Source organism: Arachis duranensis, chromosome 3, assembly GCF_000817695.3.
Source record: "Arachis duranensis cultivar V14167 chromosome 3, aradu.V14167.gnm2.J7QH, whole genome shotgun sequence".
Taxonomy (NCBI): Eukaryota; Viridiplantae; Streptophyta; class Magnoliopsida; order Fabales; family Fabaceae; genus Arachis; species Arachis duranensis.
In genome coordinates, this window is record NC_029774.3 from 32231864 (window position 1) to 32254232 (window position 22369).

The window sequence follows — 22369 nt, forward strand, 5'->3', positions numbered from 1 at the left end:
GCTTTTTTTTTAATCTCAACTCAAACGTTTTCATTTTCAGTACATTTCTTTTTCGAGAACTTTATTTTTCCATTTGTTTCTTCAATTTATAAAATTTAATTTATCTTTATTCCTAAATCCCATCTAATCGAGGACATTTTGATGCACTTCTAGAAAACTGATACCTGCAAAGAGGAGTAGATTTCGCTCCCAAACCACTAGATATCGAACCACCATCGATTTACTAAAAATCGACAAAAACACAGTATATCAAACATATTTATATTTTATTGTGATCATATATATCTTTTGTTTTGTATTAACCACTAACTAAATGTAATATCAATGAGAATCATATTAACTGGAGTTAAGGCAAGAATTTTGAATTATTTCTAGCATTTCTCCTTATTAACAAAAATGAACTAAGATTGAGGACACCATAATTGATTAATGGTCCTCACGAATGTGTAATACAAAACAATGATAATGTGTAGTAGAAAATTCTTTTAAGAAAGTACAAAATATGACTATACTTCTAAAACGACCTATGTTAAGACAGCTATGAATTTCCAATGTAATAACTGTTCAAAACTGGAGCCAAAGGACAAGTGAAGGATGCCCACAATTCCCAGTTCCATTTAACGATTAAGCCATCCACTAGTTTGCTTATTGATCAGTCAATTTTCACAGAGGAGTAGATTAGCCTTACGAACCAGAAGCATGCATAGAAACCGATTGTACCGGTGACAACGAAGAAAGCATAGGAAAGAAGCAGCATGTAACCGAAGTAAAGGACTCCAGATACCGGTTTAGTGATCTCAAGTTTTGTGAAGAAATAAAATGCAGCATATAGGAAAAGGTAGAGTGCGGAGGAACCAGAAGTGAGATATGACCTCCACCACCAGAGGTAGTCCTCACTGCATAGCTGGAAGTAGCAAAGAACTATTGTGATCTCAGCACAGGTGATGATGAGGATGACAAAGACGATGAACAAGAAGCCAAAAAGATAGTAAAATTGATGTAGCCAGATAGAAGTGAGGATAAAGAAAAGCTCAATGAAGACTGCACCAAATGGTAGTATGCCTCCAATTAGGATAGAGAAGGCAGGGTTCATGTACCAGGCTTGTTCCGGTATCTGCCTCGCTATCTTGTTGGTCTTTACGGGGTCCTCAATCACTGTCTTCTTGTAGCCGATGTGACCACCCACTATTACCAGTGGTACCGAGATGCCGAACCATAAGAAGACGAGAGCAAACATTGTTCCAAATGGAACTGCCCCGGACGACTTCTGACCCCAAATTAAAGCATTTAGCACAAAGAATATTGCGAAGGCGATGCCTGGGAACATGAAGGCCGTCTTGAGAGTTATGCTTTTCCATTCCGTTCCCTTGAACAACTTATAAAGCCGCGCCGACGAGTATCCGCCACAGAGCCCCATAAGGGCCCAGAGCAATAGCATTGCTGTCATCAAACCACCTCTGTTTGACGGCGAAAGAAATCCAAGTGCGGCAAATATCATTGTGACAAGAATCATTCCGAAAAACTGAACACCTGTTCCCACATACACACACAACAAGTCTGAGTTTGATGGAGGCCTGAAAACATCTCCGTGGACTAGCTTCCACCCTGTCTCTTCTTGAGCTTCTTCCTGTGTCTCTAATTGATTGTACTTGGAGATATCGCGGTAAAGCGTCCTCAACATTATCATTGCCACCATTCCGGAAAGGAAAAGTACAATCATTAAAGAATTAATGATCGAAAACCAGTGAATTTGTTCGTCTGCCATCAGAAGATACGAATCCCAGCGAGACGCCCATTTCACGTCGCTTTCCTACAACACCACAAAATCAGCATCACAACTCATCAATTCTCAATTAAACTACCAATTTCCCAACTAACCTGGAACTCAACATCATAAGTAAAGATTATTTCCTTGTTTTCTTCAACCACTTGAGGATCTTCAGATCCAGAAACTAACTTTCTTGCATGCGGATCGCACGTTGTTAAGCGGGTGTTCTCATCAAAATTACCTTCGTATTCATGCCTCACACTGTATTCACACCAGTATCTCAATTTTATCATATGGAACCGTCGATTTAAGAAATTAGCACAAAACTAATACATAACAAATAATGACCTGAAAGGTTTAACCTCAAAGCCTACGATTCTTGACATCTCTGTCACTGGATCTCTGTGATACTTAACCACAAAGGTTAAGTGGTTATGGATAAAGTGCTTTTCGTCTTTGGTCTATCAACATGGTGGAAAAGATGTCAAAATGAATTTTAAACCAAACGAGTAAAATGAAATTCTCATCTAGCTAGCTGCCACTTACTCCAGCATACTGTCCTTTGAGACCGATGAGGAAGCCATGCAGATAAACTAAGGAAGACTCCTGATCAGGCCTTCGTAGAGGAACTACTAAAGGTAGATTGTCCAAAATCCTGAAGCAACACAAAAATAGACCAACATAAATTTTTGTCAATGGCCTATCTCTATTGTCAAGGAACACACAAAATATAGGATTTTTTTTCTTTATACTCGAAAATGTAGAAATTATTTGTATCTGTCAGCTAACAAACAGGTTTATGATCATTTTTGCTGAATTTGTATTCCAAAGAAAACTTCCAAACACGGCTTAAGCAAACAAGTCTAAAATAATTCATCTATTTCTTACTAAATTTTACTCTTGTGTCATCACTGGTCCATTTAAGTGTATAAGTGAGTATATTGAAATACTGGAACTTATAGGAACTTTTTTGTCACATCGATAACAATAACTAGCACAGACTTTTGCCCGAAAAATAAGAAAACTAGCACGTACATATGGAGGTAAATTTAAGGGCGCTGGTAACTCACATGTTCACACGATATTCATCATCTATCTTTTCCTTGAACTCTGCGGCTGTTTTTGCATTAAGAGTCAGACGGCAAACAATAGTGCACATCTGCGGCTCTCGCATTTTAAACTGAAACAAAGAACCAAATTGTTTCAGCATTTTCTGAACTTTTTGAACACATTAAGGAAAAGGAAGAAGCAAAAAATATGTGCACAAAATTCAGCGAACCTCATAGGGAGAGTTTTCGATGCGGTCACCGCGAAGAACTTCCCCAAGATTCTCAGCACTATCAACAATTTGATTTGGACGACAATAAGGCAGTGAATAATAGGAGTATGGAAGTTGCGTTTTTGTAGAAGTCAATTTGTTCACTTTAACCCTCAAAATGTCACCCTGTCACCAATGAACAACATAAATGCTGTTGGTTTAGGCCATGTCTGGGAAAAATGTACGGTAACTTTATTTCAATATAAGATCTCAGAAAATGAAATACAAAAACAGCTATGCAAAGGAAAATACTTGTCTGAACAATTCCTAAGACTTAGTGTACCATACTCATGAATAAATCATGTTATTCATTAATAAATTAAATTATATCACATGAACTTGAAATTTTCTGTAGTACTCCGTTAAAGAAAAAATCGATCACCACAGTGGGAAAAGAAAGTGTTGAAGCAATCGATCGACTACAATAACTGGAAGATTTCATGCCTACATTATTGAAAAATGGTCGGATCTCTCAACTCTTACGTAAAAGAAAATGTGCCTAACAAGCCACAACAATCGTTTCCAAATTGTAAAGCAAAACAAAGATCTTCCAAGAAAGACGTATAAAGAGGAAAACAAAAGCCACATTAGTGATCTGACGTGAAACTCAACGACAATGAAAGAACATGAAAAAATAAAATAAAACATGGTGAGTGAAAAAGAAGAAAAAAACAATGAAAAAATAAGGACCTTATGGAAATCCTCTGGTGCAACACCAGGAAGGTAAAAACAGGTTCCATGGTGGACATTAACATGGAGCATGAAATACACAGAGATCCATAGCCATAGATGACGTGCAAGATTTCCTTTCGTCGCCATGATTTTCTTTATAAACAACGTATGATCAAGGAAAGAACGCTTCTCTCTCCTCTTCTTCTCGTTAATTCCTCCCACTAGTGTTCCTACTTTGTTCGTTAATTACAGAAATGACGATGTTCTAGCTGTTGGATACATACAAAAATGTGATGGACGACGATTTGTACTGGAGATTGGATCCTACAGCTTCAACGGTGGATTTCAATTATGTCTTCCTATTTGGTAAGAAATCCTCTTCTAAGCTTTTTATGATGAGAAATTATATTTGTATCATTTCCTTTTTCTTTTAACCCCAAGTGTATAAGCTTCTTTGTTTTTAATATTAAAAGAGAAATATTTTACATTTTTTGTTTGTTTTCCTTTCACTTTATATACTAAAAAAGAGTAAGAGACAATACATACAAAACGTGTAAATATATACGAAATGGTGAATATAACATTCCTATTATTATGTTGAACTTCTTATTTTCTTTAATAGATGCGGAAGTGTAAGTCTTTAGAACCTGACATCGTAAATAGTAAGGTCCCTTTCTGAAAAAGCATTTCATGATTTGAATTCGATCGACTTTATAGTAAATCTAACTCAAGACTCAATTCACTTCCTCGCTAAGCTAATAACTCACTCTAGATATATACTACTATGTTGCTGATACGTGATCAACTGTTTTGTAGTAGTCAATATAGAACCAACACATAAGAAAATCATACTTTGTTGGCTATATATTAGTCAAAACTTGAAAGACGTACTATTGGCCTCATAAAACTGACAATAAGTTGGTTCTTAAAGTTATATGCAAAGCTCAATTTAATTTTTAAAATTTTAATTGAAAAAAAAAATTTGGTGTAAGGACTGAATTAAAAGGAAAAAAAAATATAGAAACCTAATTAAAAATTTCGCGAAACTATAGAGACCAATAGAATAATTAAACCTTATTCATATTATTAGTCTGTATAACAGCTTTCGTCATAAAGATATTACTGGAGAGATGACATGGACAGTTAAATACCACATTAGACGTCTAATAGCTATATTACGTGGTAATTAAAATTCTTTGCATCAATTTAGTCCCTTGTAAGTGTTTAAATTCTTAATTCCCAATTTCATTTGAAGCCCTTTCTTCTTCATTTCTTACTTCTCTGTTCGTAGACATTTTTATGAAGCTCGTAATAAGTAATGACAGTAAATCTGTTAGGAGCTCCAACAACTAGTACTCTAATGAAGGTTATTCAAGGAGAGCCATTCAAAGCAAAGCAGAGTGATTTTCAAAATGATGTGGTTGTGGGTGTCAACTCGTTTTAAGATAGTCAGGAACATTTATATATGAATTTAGAGAGATTTTTTAGATGTTCAAACTATAATGTAAGTGTAAGATTATTCTTTTCTTAAATGATGTAATATGTGATTCTTTTTCCATCTTCATGGAATTTATTTATAGAGTGTTGACAAGAGGTGTAGATTGTTTGTTTAGAATTTTAGACATGAAATCTATGAAGAAAGAAAAGGAACAAGTAGAATGATACCTGAAAATGAATCTCAAGAATGGAGGATGATTTTGCTTGAAATATTAGAAGCCTCAAATTTAAAGTTAGGATTTTGAAATTGGAAGGAACTTTAATGGATGCAATAAATTAGTATGAAAATTGTGAAGGCTAGCATAATGTACATTCCGGAAAAACCAGATTTGATAGTTATAGGATTCAAATTGTAAGAATTTTTTGAAGCAATGTATATTGTTTTACCTATTTTGATTTTCAATAAATTAAAATTGCACATGTGTTTCATTTGAATTAAAATTGCCAAGTGTGAGCTAAGATATTGATAATTTGTGAATCCAATAATACAAAATAAAAATATATAATAAATTCAAATAAAGAATGTCAAACCTAAATCCTTCCTAATTTATTAATAAAACATTCATATTAATAGTGAAATTTAAAATATCCATAATGTCAGTGTGATGCAACACACAAACAAAACAAAAGTAACTATTTGAAGAGTAACTAACGAGAAATCTAAAGGATTACCATGTGTTCATCGTACGAAGCAAAAGAAAAAAAGAAATTCTAAAGATCTATTTTGTTTTTAAATTTTATGTCAATAATAAGATATAGATCAGATCTAAATACCTGCATGTGTCCGCTAGTAAAAATCACTTTCTCCTTCGATAGTATAAAGGCGCTATACATATCCACACCGAGACCAACATTTGCTGTCAACTCCTTGACCAATGGACATCTGATCTAAATTGAGAAACCTCTTGCAACTCTTTGCATGCCATAAAAATCTTTTCTAAGAATCAGGCTCAAATACGTTTATGTGTGTAGAGGTAAAGGAATAAAACCCTTGTGTTTTATTCTCATCTCTTTCCTCTGCTCTTGGCATACATATATATAGTATAAGATTTGTTACTAATTTTAAATTTGAATTTCAATTCAAATTTGAATCATATCTTATTATTTTAAACTTGAATCTTTCAAATTTATGAATCATATCATGACAATTTGAAACAGAATCAGTTAGAATATCATCCAAACTTAGAATTCAAATTTAGAAACAGAATAACTAATTATTCTCAAATCTCATTTAATATTCTCAATTATCATACTATTATTATATTTTTGGTGCTAGCAGAGAATATAATAATATTCCATTTGAATTAATATAACTATTTATTTGATCAAATCAAAATAATAATTAAATAATTTTATAGCAAATATTAGAACACTCGTTAGTGTGTGACCCTATAGGTTCATTACTAAGCGGGTAGTTAATTAGTCTTACTAAATTTACTAATCAAGGTTGGCGTCTAGCAACACTCCTCAACAACCCGATAGTATAAAGTAATCTATTTTTACTAAGAACCTGAGAAGAACAAAATATAATTCCTTCCATCTTTCCAACTCTTGGTTAACCCTTAGAGTATGGTTTAATTGTCAAACTCTAACTTGTTACCATTATTATAATGAACTGTGAATGACTTAAGAAACTTATTTCTTCATTCATTCAATCCCCTTAGCCAAGGTTTTATTCATCTTAGTCATTATAATCATAGAGCTCAAACTCTTTACTAAGAGTTGACGGATTCCTTATTGACTAATCATTAATTCTACAAGTATTTAAATTATACCCAATATCCATTCAACTAGCACCCTAGGGTATTAGGTGTCCGGAATCAAAGTATAATAAATACATTGTTAATTATTATGACAGTCGCAGGTCAAAGAAAACTCTATCACCATGTTCATCTTGAGAATATCCTGTGGACAAATATGTGGTAATTATAACCATTAGAAATTCTCAAAGTGAGTTCTCTGTTTGTAACAAATTCTGTGCTATTCATTTATCATTCAAGGAAGGAAGAGTATGTTGGAGATTAATGAGATTGATGAGAAGATTCAACTTCAACTTCCACATCATCATCATCTGCTTGGTAAACTGCTTGAGAAATGTTTGAATTATTTTGTAAACCGGAAATATGCATTTCAGAATTTGCTGGTCTCAAAAATTTTGAAAACTGAGATTGAGAAGTCAGAAACTCTATTACTATGTTCATCTTGAGAATATTCTATTCACAAATATACGATAATTATAACCATTAGAAATTCTCAAAATGAGTCAGTTCAATGGTCATATCTCTATATGCACAATCTATATATGTAATTTAATAAATGAGATCTATTAATCTTCATCCAATGAAGACCATTATATATATTGATCCTTTTTAGATTATTAATGTCCTTTTTAATAATCCTATGACCAAGAACAATTTAGATCAATTTATAAAAATTTTATCTCTCAATATTACGATCGCTATCACAATAATAAATCTCTAAATTTAATCAAAGACCTTATTATATTAACATTTTAATATGATAACAATAACAAATTATTTAATACATGGTTAATTAGATTGTGGTCATACTCCTTATTCCCAACAAAATTAACATTTTAAAATAATATAAACTTAGAGAAATAAGATAAAAAAATATATATTATTTTAAAGTAATTAATCTAAAAGTATAATACCCTATTACATATAAAGCATCTAAGTAGATTTATCTAACAGCTCATTTTTTTTCTTGGTAGTTTGAATCTTGAAGTAGGAACAAATTTTATGTCATTAAGTAATTTCAGCGTCATTTGAAAATAAATGAGGTGGATTTGTTATCATTGACATAAATTTGATGTAATTAATTTGGTCATACAAGAGAGTTATAGTAGTTTTGATATTATTTAAGTCATTTCCATGACCTTTTCTTCTTAATTTGGTTTTTCTTTCTATTTGTATTCTTTATTTTAGTAAAAACATCTACAAGTTTATAATAACTTTTGTAGAAACTTTCAATTTCTTCAAGTGTGTTGAAAGTCATCCTAACCTTTGGCACAAAGTATTTATCAATATTACACAAAAACTATAAAAACATAAAAAGGTTATAAGTACGATACCGTTGTAAACTAACAACAATACCAAAATTGTTTATATTCGTAATCAAAGAATATAAAATTTAATTGTCATAAAATTTGCCAATTACAACAAAATACACTACCAAAAAAAAATGTTGAGTATCATCGGATTTACCGTCGAAATTATCATCAGAAATAATCAGATAGTATAAACCTCACCGCTAAATATTTATCGTTGGATTTTTTTTGTCCCATGGTAAATCCGACGGTAATGCCGATGGAAATATACCGTCGGAATATTTCAATGGTAATTCCGACAGTAGTTTTTTTATTTTTTTTTAAATGATCTTTTCGGTCAATCTATAGTGTATTCTGATAATTAACAATTGAAATAGTACTTCAAACCTGATGTGGAGTACAAAAAATATAAATTACAAATACCAAAATATGGTAATTGAAATATTTGAAACAATGCTAACTACTTTAGAATCACATAACTATGTTTACAGTTACTAAAATATATATTACAAATACACTTAGATTTTTAAAGAAATAACTCGTCTTCCTCTTCTTTGTCACCATCGACCTCGTCTTCTTCTTGAAGATTGTCGTCTTATGGTTGAAGTGCGTCGGCATCTAGTCCAAAGTCAATGATGTCATCATTGATAACAGCAAACTTAAGGTGATGGGCTCACCAGTATCAACCACTGTTCTCGTAGGAGTAGGGTTGTCAATCTAGTAAGGTTGTTGACCCTCTGTCCTATCATCAGACTTGATGCAGCATCTTAACTTAGTCTTAATCATAACCACCCAACTAGACTTGCATGAACCTGGATAAGATAAATAGTATACATGTCGTGCATTTTGAAGTAGAATAAATGGATCGTAGTGGCTATATTTCCTGGTTACATCACTACAAGAAGAATGGAGGATGGCGGCAGTTTTTTTGCTGATTTGAGCCGATTTTAAACCGCTGCAAAACAGAACGCCAGCAGATCAAGAACCACCTTCCTTAAGGGCACGGGGATGGTATTTTGCGGTGGTTTCCAGCAACCGATGGTATAACCGCCGCAATTCATATATTTTACATCGGTTGGACCAACGACGGTTTCGAACTGCCGCTATGTGACAAGGGTGATTTTCTGCATTTTTTAAATTTATTTGTGGTGGTTTTTATCCGCCACAATTTGATAAAATAACTTCAAAATATAAATTTTTGGCGGTTTAGAATGGCTGCAATTTAGCACACGAGTTAAAAAAAATAAGCGGTTTAAATTGTCGCAATCTACCGTGAAATTAAGAAATTAGTAAAATTATATGCTTTTGACCTTTTTTCTTGTCATACTCCTATTTCCTTTTACATAATGATGGATCAAATTTAAGATATTTACCTTATAAAATACACTTAATATTATTAATATACATGCGATGAACTTAACTAATATAAGAAGATAAACATAATAACCAATAACTTATCATAAAATCTAATTACAATGTTTGAGTACAAAATGAATCCATTTGAGCTCATAGGAATATTCACCTTTAAACTAACAATAAAATAATCTTGCATTGATGTATTAATCACTTCGACAAATCAATAAATAAGCTCCTTCTTCATATGCCCCAAACCAACACAATACCATGAAAAATATCACATATTAGTCAATATATACAATGAGAAGATACATTGCATAATGCACAAAGATAGCTCAACGCAAAGCACAAATTGATAACACTACAACAAGATTGCCATTACGATAAGCTTTGATCCAACTACTATCCTTTATTTTATGTTATCATTTTCCTCATCTTAATAAAATTCTTCTTTTATTAAATAATAATATAATAATTCAAATTGCTTAGGTTCATGATAAATATAAGAATATAAGATTAATGCTAGAAGTTAAACCATGTAACAAGGAGATAAAGGTATGTCATCATTAAAAGAAAAAAATATACAAATAAATATTTTTCAATTTGCTCTAACAACCACCTAGTAATACTTTTACCATGTTAAGGACAAAGTATTTCCTTTTTTATATTTTTGGGCCTGAGAATAAAGTTTTCTAACTAAACTCATAATCTTATATGCATAATTATTTAGACTTCAACCAGCATATGTGGATTGCTAAATCAACAAGAGTGAAATTAGGATAAAAAGGATAAAGATAGAACAAGAAGATTACCTGATGATGTGTCCTAAGCAACACTTTGCAGTTGGCGTGAATTCTTAGACATGAGATAGGGCTTTGTAAAAAGTTCTCATTCAACTCTTCATCTCTTATTACATTTATCTGTAGACAATAACAAGTATTGATAAGCAAGACCATTGTATGATTATCTTGAAATTCATTCGCGAAGCCACAGACCAACAATAGAAAAGACATCGAATCAGTAACTTAAAACCTCTTCAGGGGTGAGCTAATAATAAAGAAAGGCATTAGTGTTAAAATTTTGGAACTTATTGATGTAATCAATTAAGTTTCAAATTTTTCATCCAAAACCCTTCGGGAAATGAAAAATTAACAACATATTGCACATAAAAGTCATAATCTTGAACTTAACCATTCTCCATCTGTTATATGAGCATGCAAGTAATGTAACATCACCACAGATGGTTAGCCAACTACATGGGCAAATTGATACTTTTAACAAGTGCAATGCAAATTTAAAAAGTTATGTTAAAGCATGCCAGCAGCTAGCTTGAATAATCATCTAATAGAAAACAGTCATATTTGAGACTGGTTGGCAGGTGACATTAGACCAGGACCTAAACTTGTTTCTGCTAGTATAAAGGAAGACTATTCAAACCATGAAGATCAGCAGAGCTATCTGGATTCTTAAGTTAAGAGCAATATCTTAAGCCACCACCTTTCATAATCATGGTATTCTAAATTCAAAACCTAGTATTCACATGTTACTTTCATTACATGGTTCATAATTTCATATTACATCATGTTATTAGTGCTTGGTTGGTTAAACAATTTTCTTATGATTTCACATAACTTCATGAATGCACACCTGTACCATAGAAAGGGAATCGCTGCATTAGCAGGAGCAATAGAAAAGCCCATCATTCCTCCACGCAATTCATTAGGCACATAACCACAGACAAGATTATTAGAACCATTAGATCCACGATTAAGCATATTTATAGGGTGTAGTCTATGGTGGCCACAAGTTTTGGTGTCTATGGTGGCTATGAACTTCACAAAATGATATTTTCAACCAAATAAAATAAAAAATTGAGGCACATTTCAGTTCTATTAATAAATAATGACATGTTTATGAGTGTAAATAAAAGAAAAAAATTAGACCATTTATCATATTTCTTGACAAAAAAAAATGATCTATCATTTTCTCTCATCGTCGGAAATGAAGTCGCTACCAATGTCCAAAATTTAAAAAATGATAGTATCTAAAAATACTTACATTGCATTATTTTTTTTCACGTTAATAAATAATTATTTATATCTTTTATTTTATAAAAATTGTGAAGTCTAAAGTTACTGTTATTAATTAAATTTTAATATTAGTAAAATAAAATTTAAAATTATTAATTACAAAAAAGAAAAGTATAAGTAGATAATGAAAATATTAATGCAATGTAAGTATTTTTAGATACTATCATTTTTTAAATTTTGGACATTGGTAGCGACTTCATTTCCAACGACGAGAGAAAACGATAGATCATTTTTTTGTCAAGAAATATGATAAATGGTCTAATTTTTTTCTTTTATTTACACTCATAAACATGTCATTATTTATTAATAGAACTTAAACGTGCTTCAATTTTTTATTTTATTTGGTTGAAAATATCATTTTGTGAAGTTCATAGCCACCATAGGCACCAAAACTTGTGGCCACCATAGACTACAGCTATTTATAGTACAAGCCTTGTTGATGAGTTTACATGGTAAATATTGTCACCAGAAATCCAATTTCCTGCACATGATTAAACCCGACACAAGCATGAAACATGCTAAATACTATCACCAGAAATCCAATTTCCTGCACATGATAAAGTATGAGAGTTAAAATCTAGACTTCCATCCCAAAAATTCTAACAAAATCATGTCTTATAATAAAGATAAAAGTATTGTACCTGATAGTCATAAGCCACAATAGACAGGAGAAAAGACAATACGACATCTGCATATACTAGACAGACCTCGGTTCTAAGTGACGATGGACCACTTGTAAGACAAGGAAATATGGTGCTTCCTAGCATCCTTGAAGCCAAAAAAGAAGGATATATTAATCCTAATTGCACCTCTCGCCCATCAGTAGAAGTGGCTAGTTGCAAGCTCGACAACACAAAAGCATGTCTAATTTCACAAATAAACTTTAGTTATACATTGCCAATTACCACCAGTTATTTGGTAACTTTTGCGTTTCACCATATAATAATTGTGTAATAGGAAGACTTAGTGTACCTGCATTGGTTATAAGAAATTCAAAATAAATTATCAATTAGCAGGTTGATGAACAAAGAAACACCAGAAATCAAAGTAGCAATTAGACATTAGCTCTAAAAAAAATTCTCGGTACACTACATATATACTTTACACGAAAAATCTCGAGCTTTAAAAAATTTGTTCCACTCTAATAAAATATCAACTAATGCATACCGGTGAATCACAAATTGAGTCAGTTTAATTACTTTCATAGATGAAACAGGATGCATACCCATCCACTCTAGCACACTGTGTTTTTATGTTCAAAAATAGCATGGTTTTTCAGCAAGCAGTTTTGATAGTATGATCTTTCATTTTAATTTTCAATACACAACTCATGTCATTATAAGAACAAAATAGAATTCCATAAAAAATAATAATAATAACAAAACAAAATTCCTAAAATTCTAGAATGCAATGAGAGTTTTTCAGGGTCTTAGAATATACTAAGGATCCAAAGCTCATGTGTTTCCTAGCTACATTAGGCAGTGGATGAGAATAATCAGAAATTAAAAACAAAGGTTTCAGATAAATTTATTTGCTTTTACTTAACATTCTTTTGAGGTCTTCGCTTAACCTAGTTAAACATGAGGCATAATCTTAATTAATATTAATCAAATATATAGGCAAAATTTGAATCAAAATCCTTAACTGTAAACAACCAGAATTAAACTGAATTAATCAAATATATAGACAAAATCTGATTGAAAATAACTTTAAAGCATAATCTGAACCAAGAACATATTTACAAATCTTAAGGAAAATAGGATTCGGATTTTGTAAGCGATCAAGAATGAAAACAAGAAAGAATAATGTGGAAGTACGAACAGTGACAGGGGTGAGGGCGCAATAATTCAGATTCGCACACGGAAAAGGAGAGGGGACGGTTGCCGATAGTGAGAGGAGGACGTCTCGGCAGCCACACGACTCAGTGACGGCACAGACTCGCACGGTGGATGCGAGAACAGGGATGGGTTATGCACACCAAAGATGAGCGATTAGGGCTTGATAAACCACTATTTTATCGTTTATATTATGCTAATTTGAGTGATTTTTCATCCATTATTCTCACGTTTATTCATAGAAATCGCATGTTTTACGTTTTCCTTCCTGATTTTGTGCTATGATTGAAATTATGCTTCTTTGGCCTTATATTTGCTAATATTAATTCCCTCTTATTACCATTGGATGCCGTGATATGTGCGTTAAGTGATAAGAGATTACAGGGCAGGAATGGCTCAGAGGATGGAAAAGAAGCATGCAAAAGTGGAAGGAATACAAGAAACTTAAGGAATTGCCAAAGCTGTTAGCCTGTCCTCTTCGCACTCAAATGGTCATAACCTGAGCTACAGAGGTCTAAATGAGGCGGTTCTAGTTGCGTTGGAAAGCTAACATCCGGGGCTTTGCAAAGATATATAATTTGTCATAGCTGCCTCGAAGATAGGTGACACGCACGTGTGAATCACGCGAACGCGTGAGCTGGAAAAAATGCAATCCGCGCGAACGCGTGGACGACGCTTCCGTGTGACTTTGCAGCGACCTGTACGAACCAGAAATCGCTGGGGGTGATTTTAGGGCTGTTTTTGACCCAATTTTTGGCCCAAAAAACACAGATTACAGGCTATAAGTGGGAGAATACATTCATTCATTCATACAACATTCATTATTCACAATTTTAGGTTTAAGATGTAGTTTTCTAGAGAGAGAGAGACTCTCTCCTCTCTCTTAGTTTTTAGGAATTAGGATTTCTTTTAGGATTAGGATTTCTTCTTTATTCTAGGTTCAATATTCCTTTAATTTAATTTTTCTTCTACTTCTATTTATTCTATTACTTTAGTTTGTTTATTTTCCCAATTTCTTTTATGGATTCCTATGTTTAATTTAATTTTCTATTTAATATAATTTGAGGTATTTCAGATTTATGATTGCTTTCTTCTATTTAGGATATAAATAATTTGGATTTTTCCTCTTTTGGCTTTGGTTGAGTAATTGGTGACACTCGAGTTATCAAACTCGTTTGTGATTGATAATTGGAATTTGCTTATTGGTTTGGATCCCTTTAAAGCTAGTCTTTCCTTAGGAGTTGACTAGGACTTGAGGAATCAAATTGATTAGTCCACTTGACTTTCCTTTATTTAGTAAAGGTTAACTAAGTGGGAGCAGTGAATAATTCTCATGACCAGTGATAAGGATAACTAGGACAGAATTTCCAGTGCTCATACCTTGCTAAGAGTTTTATTAGTTATTCATATTAATTTCTTACAATTTACTTTTCTCGTTCCTTATTCAAAAACCCAAGAATATACTTTTCCATAACCAATAATAAACACACCTTCCTGCAATTCCTTGTGAAGATGACCCGAGGTTTAAATATTTCGGTTACATATTTTTTTGGGTTTTGTTACTTGTGACAACCAAACTTCTATACGAAAGGATTCTCTGTTGGTTTAGAAACTATACTTACAACGCGATTATTTTTGTGAATTTCTTTACTGGCAGAAATCTGTTCGTCAAAATGGCGCCATTGCCGGGGAATTGCAAACATGTGCCTTGTTATTGGTTATTGTAAATATTTTTCTTTTTCTTGTTTATTTATTTTTATTTTCAATTTTTATTAGTTACTATGAGTTCTCACCCCCATCGCTTTGAGTTTGGTTCTAATATTGTTGGAAGGAATGGAAGCTATAACAGGAATATGCATCAAGGTCAAAACAATCAAAGATGGACGGAGCCACGAGGATCTGATTAACCCTTTAGGCAACAACACCTTCCAAAATATCATGGACGACGACCATTCTACAATGCATGCCAAGATAATAGTTATGGTGGACCCTCTCGTGACAACCAACACCCACCAAATTAATATTGTCAAGAGCTATTCTAGGGAGCGTACCAAGATTATGAATATGGTGGACCCCCTTGTAATTACCAGCAAGCCCCACCATATGCTTATGAATCACCTCCCCAACACACCTTTGAACCACCATACTCACAAGCCCCCTACTACCAAACACCCTCATCTGATCCTAACCCTTATCCACTATATCAACCACCCTATGAGCCATATGAGCCATACATAGATCCACCACAATTCCAACCCAATTAATCCCAAGAACCACCACCTCCATATATACCACATCTATATCCATCAATCCAAGAGCCTTATGGTCCTACTTATGATATCCAAGCAGAACAAGAGTCAAGGGATAGTCTCAAGGAAACAATGGATCAATTTCAAGTAACCCTTCGCCAATTGGACCGAGCGGTAAGCCGAATGGCACCCAAAGCTCTCATGGCTAAAGAATCTCAATTTGAGAATAAGGAACTGAAGTATGTGGTGCAACAAGTGGAAAAGATGGAGAGTGATGAACCACACATCCTTATCATGAGGAACCACCCTCTTATCATGAATCCTTCCTCCCAAGTAATGAACCCTCATATCCACCCCAATCTCCAATGGATGACATCCTTCGTGGTCTTCTTCAAGGGCAAGCGAAGATGAAAAGGGATGTACTAGAATTCGCGACTGCCTTAACCGAGGTAGTAAATTAATTAGCTTCCCAACATCTGAGCACTCAAAATACTCCCATGGCTACATGTGGAGAATCAATAGAAGAGCGTAGCATAAAGGAGACACTAGAAACTCCGGTGGACAATGAGGAACATGGCTTTATATTGGAACAAGTGGAGGAAGCCATAATAGTTGAAGAGGAAGAAATGGTTGAAGACTTAGGAGACGCTGAACCTCCATGGGAATCTAGAATTGTAGAGTATTCCTCCAAGAAGATTGAGATTGATGTCAAGGAGGCTAGTGCACACCCTCCATGGCATGTTCCCTATGAAGACTTGGATGGGATAGATCAAGAAGCAAGTTCCCTTGGTGATGAGGATCATGAATCAAGTCCTCCTAGTGATGAACCCACTGAATATGAAGACCCTTCTTCGATTGAATTCGAGAATAATGTGGGACTGGAAGTCCTTCAGGAAGGTTGGTCGGGAGTTAAAAATGCCTTGTCAATGTCATTAGAGACCTCTCCACCTAGGTTGCCGTCTACTCCTTCACTTGAGTGGGTAAAACTTATCTCTGTTCATTTTTCTATCCCACTTGAGTACGGTATTCTTGAAACGGACGGCCAACTCAGGAAGCTTTGTGGCATAAAGCGTAAGAGGAGACTGTTTAGTGGTTGGAGTTGCAAATCAAGGCTCATCGAGGTTGATATTTCAAGAGCTAGATGTAAGGTCTCAACTGGTGATAATTTGGTTAGATCTAAAAGAAGAGTTTGGTACTCCGTAGAGAATAACTATTACTAAATTAATCTTCTATTAATAGATAAATCCTTATTAATAGAATTGCTTCCCACCCGGTTGGAATAATGATGATCCACTTCAAGACAGGTGTAGATACAAGATTTGGGATCCGGGCATACATGAGGATTGACTTTGGGAGCTCAAAGCTTGCGAAGAACTCCCTCAAGGCTTGGCAAATTTACTTGAGAATGATAGAGCTTATTAGAAGTCCAAGCATTGGTGGAAGTTTCAAGACGAGTTCAAGCACAACCACTATGACAAGGAGCTCACCATATATCCAACTTAAGGACTTTAACTAAAAGTGCTAGGTGGGAGACAACCCACCATAGTATAATCGTTCATTTTATTCCTAGTTTATTTTATTTTAATTTTATTCGTGTCATTCATAATGTTTGTATTAGCATTTGCATTCTGCATTTTGCATTCTGCTTAAAAAATGAACAGAAAGTTACGTGAAAACAGTGCAGAAAGTGTGCCAATTGCACAAGCATTACCACGCGTACGCGTCCCCCACGCGTACGTGTCATTTGAGATTTTGGCACCTCACGCGTACGCGTCAATGACGCGCACGCGTGACCCTGCAAATTCAACGTAAAAGGTGTATTGGCCGAAAGTTGGGCTAGCTTGGTGCGGGCACTGTGCCCAGGGCACAAATCGCATCATGCGTATGTGTCGAAGATGCAATGCGTGTCACTTTCACAATAAGCACTACCACGCGTGCGCGTGCCTGACGCGCACGCGTCATGTGACATTTTGGCACACATCCCAAAACGAACAGAGGGTTGTGCGAGTGCCACGATGCCCTCGCGCTAGTAGCACAAACACGGTCACGCATACGCATGACCGACGCCTACGTGTCGCCCCCCCAGTGCGCAACCCACACGTACGCATCGTGCACGCAACACACCCAGAATCCTGCGCAACCCTATTTTCTTATCTTATCTTTCCAAATCCTAATTTCGTTCTCTCTTCTTTCTTCTTTCTTTTCTTTCTTCACTCTTTTCTTCTTCTTCTAATATTTTCTTCACCTCCCATTCTTCACTACCTCTCTTTTTCACCTTCTTCCCAAGGTTCTTTCTTTCTATTTTCTTTTTCTTCTTCTTTTTTATTTATTTCTTTTTGCATTATTCTAATTGGTGTTAGAAATCTAAATTGGGTGATTATTTTCCTATAATTGCTTGTGGATTATTAAGGAATTATTTGATAACTATTATTAATTATTTTTGGATTGCTTGCATGCTTTCGATTTTAATTGTTTCCTTATCATATTAAACATGCATACTAAGTGTTTGTGAAAAAGCCCGTATGGCATTTTGCATTTTTAATTGTTCCATTCCTCTACTCTAATGCCTGTCTTTCACTACACCCTTACAATCCTTTTTATTAATTGAAAATAATTGTCAATACAAACGTGATTATCAGTTTGTTACGAGTAATAATACATTTTAGTCATTGATGCTTGATCTATGCTACTCATGCCTTTACCGGCATGCCAATGAACATCTTGCATCTAGTTGCCATAATATGCACTTGTTATATTACCATTGATGAACTAATTACATGTAGTTGCGACCATGTATTTAGCTCATTACCTTTACCTTGGCAAGATTATCACTCGTACTGTCTCCTTCCTTTCTCTATCCCTTTGAACTCATACACCTTTCTTCTTTTTCCCCTTCTCAGGATGGCCACCAAGAAGGGTAAGGAGAAAGCTACTTCCAACCCACCAACAAGGAGAGAAACAAAAAGAGCACCAGCTGAGGAACCACCATACCCATCCACTTGTACGTCTCTGCATGCACCGAGGACGGTGCAATCTTTAAGTGTGGGAAGGTCGATACCGACTTTCGGTGGTTAGCTACTTCATTTTCAACACCAATTCTTACTCTTCTTTGTAGTTAGTTGTTGCATTTGCATCTTTGATTGCGTGTTTGTTACATTGTGTGCATATTTTACCACTACTGGGTTGAAGTAGTATTTTCTTTTTCAAGAAACCTTTTATAGCATTTCACTAATTTGAATTAAAATTTTTGAGAAACTTGTTTGAAGAAATATTATTTTGGAACGTGGTTTAGAGCTTGAACACACAAAACCAGTGAGATTTTGAGCCTATTTGATTGGTTGCATTTTATCAACCAATATTTTATTTTTTTCTGTGTGTTTTTCTCTCTATAATTGTGATCTTTATCTTGCTTAATTATATATTTCCATTATTTGATGTATGCATGCACTTATATGATTGAGGCCTTATTTCACTAAGCTTACACACCCATATGGCCTTAACTTTCATTATCCTTTACAAACCAATTTGAGCCTATTTTACCCCATTTATTCTTTATTTTAGCACATCATTAACTCTAAGCAAAAAATAATAATGTCCTTAATTTGAATCCTTGGTTAGCTTAGACTAGTGAAAGTGTTCATGATTTAAGTGTGGAAAAATTGGGATTGAAAACATTTGGTTTGAGAATTGGGTGTTATGTATTCTTGTGAAAATGTGCAAAACAATAATTGAGCATATATTCTTGCATTCAATATCTTAATCGTATGCATTGAGAAAAATAAAATAAAAAAATAAAAAGAAAAATAAAAAAAGGGAGAGAGAAAAAGAAAAGAAAAAGAGCAAATAATAAAAGGGGACAAAATGCCCCAAGTTAAGTAATAATATCAATGCATATGAGTTGTACTTAAATTTGGGATGCATGAATGTATGGTAAACATCGTTAATGGGTAGTTAAATTTTGGATTGTAATTACATGGATTGTCCTAAGTTAGGTGGGAAGTTTAGGTTAATTAAGGATTCAGATTTTAGTCCACTTGACCAAATACAATCCTACCTTGACCTTAACCCTATTACAACCCTTAAAAGACCTCTTGATTTGTGTATTGGTGCATTAAATTTTTGTTAATTGTTAGATGAAGAGCAAGCCTTAGAAAGCAAGATTAGTAGAGAATTGAGAGAATCAAACCTCAAACACCTGAGCGATTAGAGTGTATACACATCCAGTGAAGGTTCGATGCTCGATTCCTTGTTTTCTGCTTTCATGAGCTATTTTCTTTTGCAAGTTTACTTGTACTTTATTTTGTGATTTGAATTAGTGAAATTCAGTTCATATTTGTTCTTAAAAGATTTGTTTACTTTTAACCAAGTAGGTAGAAGCATTTCATATTTAGTTGCATTCATATAGATAGGATTGCATTTCATACATTTTACCATTCATCTTCACTCCTTTATAGCTTCTCTTGAGCTTAGCATGAGGACATGCTAATGTTTAAGTGTGGGGAGGTTGATAAATCACTATTTTATGGTTTATATTGTGCTAAATTGAGTGATTTTTCATCCATTATTCGCACGCTTATTCATAGAAATCGCATGTTTTACGTTTTTCTTCCTGATTTTGTGCTATGATTGAAAACATGCTTCTTTGGCCTTATATTTGCTAATATTAATTTCCTCTTATTACCATTGGATGTCGTGATATGTGCGTTAAGTGATTTCAGGGATTACAGGGCAGGAATGGCTCAGAGGATGGAAAGGAAGCAGGCAAAAGTGCTGGAATACAAGAAACTCAAGGAATTGCCAAAGCTGTCAACCTGACCTCTTCACACTCAAACGATCATAACTTGAGCTACAGAGATCCAAATGAGACGGTTTCAGTTGCGTTGGAAAGCTAACATCCAAGGCTTCACAACAATATATAATTTGCCATAGCTGTCTCGAAGATAAGCAACACGCACGCGTGAATCACGTGAACGCCTGACCTGGAAAAAATGCAATCCGCGCGAACGTGTGGATGATGCTTCCGCGTGACTTTGCAGCAAACTGTACGAACCAGAAATTGCTGGGGGCAATTTTTGGGCTGTTTTTGACCTAATTTTTGCCCCAAAAAATATAGATTAGAGGCTATAAAGTGGGAGAATACATTCATTCATACAACATTCATTATTCACAATTTTAGGTTTTAGATGTAGTTTTCTAGAGAGAGAGGCTCTCTCCTCTCTCTTAGTTTTTAAGAATTAGGATTTCTTTTAGAATTTAGATTTCTTCTTCATTCTAGGTTCAATTTTCCTTTAATTTAATTTCTCTTCTACTTCTTTTTATTCTATTACTTTAGTTTGTTTATTTTCCCAATTTGGTTTATGGATTCTTATGTTTAATTTAATTTTCTATATAATATAATTTGAGGTATTTCAGATTTATGATTGCTTTCTTCTATTTAGGATATAAATAATTTGGATTTTCCCCTTTTGGCTTTGATTGAGTAATTGGTGACACTCGAGTTATCAAACTCCTTTGTGATTGATAATTGGAATTTGCTTATTGGTTTGGATCCCTTTAAAGCTAGTCTTTCCTTAGGAGTTGACTAGGACTTGAGGAATCAAATTGATTAGTCCACTTGACTTTCCTTTATTTAGTAAGGGTTAACTAAGTGGGAGCAGTGAACAATTCTCATCACCAGTGATAAGGATAACTAGGACAGGATTTCCAGTTCTTATACCTTGCCAAGAGTTTTATTAGTTATTCAAATTAATTTCTTGCAATTTACTTTTCTCGTTTCTTATCTCAAAAAACCCAAAAAGATATTTTTTCACAACCAATAATAAACCACACCTCTCTGTAATTCCTTGAGAAACGACTCGAGGTTTAAATACTTCGGTTATAAATTTTATTGGGTTTGCTTTAGTGACAACCAAGTTTTTGTACGAAAGAATTTTCTGTTGGTTTAGAAACTATACTAGCAACGAAAACTTATTTTTATGAAATTCTTAACCAGCTAGAATCCGAACGTCACTTGCCTAGCCTAAAATCGGACCACTCCCCCTTATGTCTCCACTTAGCAAATGATCGACAAGAGAACAAACAAAGATTCCCTTTCAGGTTTCAAGCAACTTGGCTATCACATCCGGATTTCACCCATATGGTTAATAGTAACTGGAAGATACAAGATTCTTGGAATAACGGTCTGAATGCTTTTAGGACAAGCCTAAAAAAATAGAATACTGATGTGTTTGAAAATATTCTTAAAAGAAAGAGTAAGATTTTGTGCAGGCTACAAGGAATTTCAAATAAATTACAGATAAACAATTCCTCATATCTCCATGAGCTTCAGGCTAACCTTTGGAGAGATTATGAAAATATTTTTGCTCAAGAAGAAATTCTGTGGTTTCAAAAGTCAAGAGTCAAGTGGATTCAGTGCGGGGATTGCAACACGAAATACTTTCATGGATCCACCATGGCAAGGAGAAGGAAAAACAGAATAAAGTCCACCTAAGATCATGACGGTAACTGGGTATCT

At 34.1% G+C, this 22369-nt stretch overlaps 1 protein-coding gene across 1 annotated transcript; it reads right to left on the reverse strand.

Moving 5' to 3' along the window:
- Nucleotides 1–570: 570 nt before the first annotated feature.
- On the reverse strand, nucleotides 571–3963 carry LOC107478625 (transmembrane 9 superfamily member 10-like). Its single transcript, XM_016098761.3, has 7 exons — nucleotides 3777–3963; nucleotides 3048–3212; nucleotides 2839–2948; nucleotides 2315–2423; nucleotides 2117–2229; nucleotides 1879–2029; nucleotides 571–1810 (listed from the first exon to the last, which is right to left on the reverse strand). The coding sequence occupies exons 1-7, from the start codon at nucleotides 3903–3905 to the stop codon at nucleotides 653–655; spliced, it is 1935 nt and encodes a 644-aa protein (XP_015954247.1). The 5' UTR covers nucleotides 3906–3963; the 3' UTR covers nucleotides 571–652.
- Nucleotides 3964–22369: the final 18406 nt, after the last annotated feature.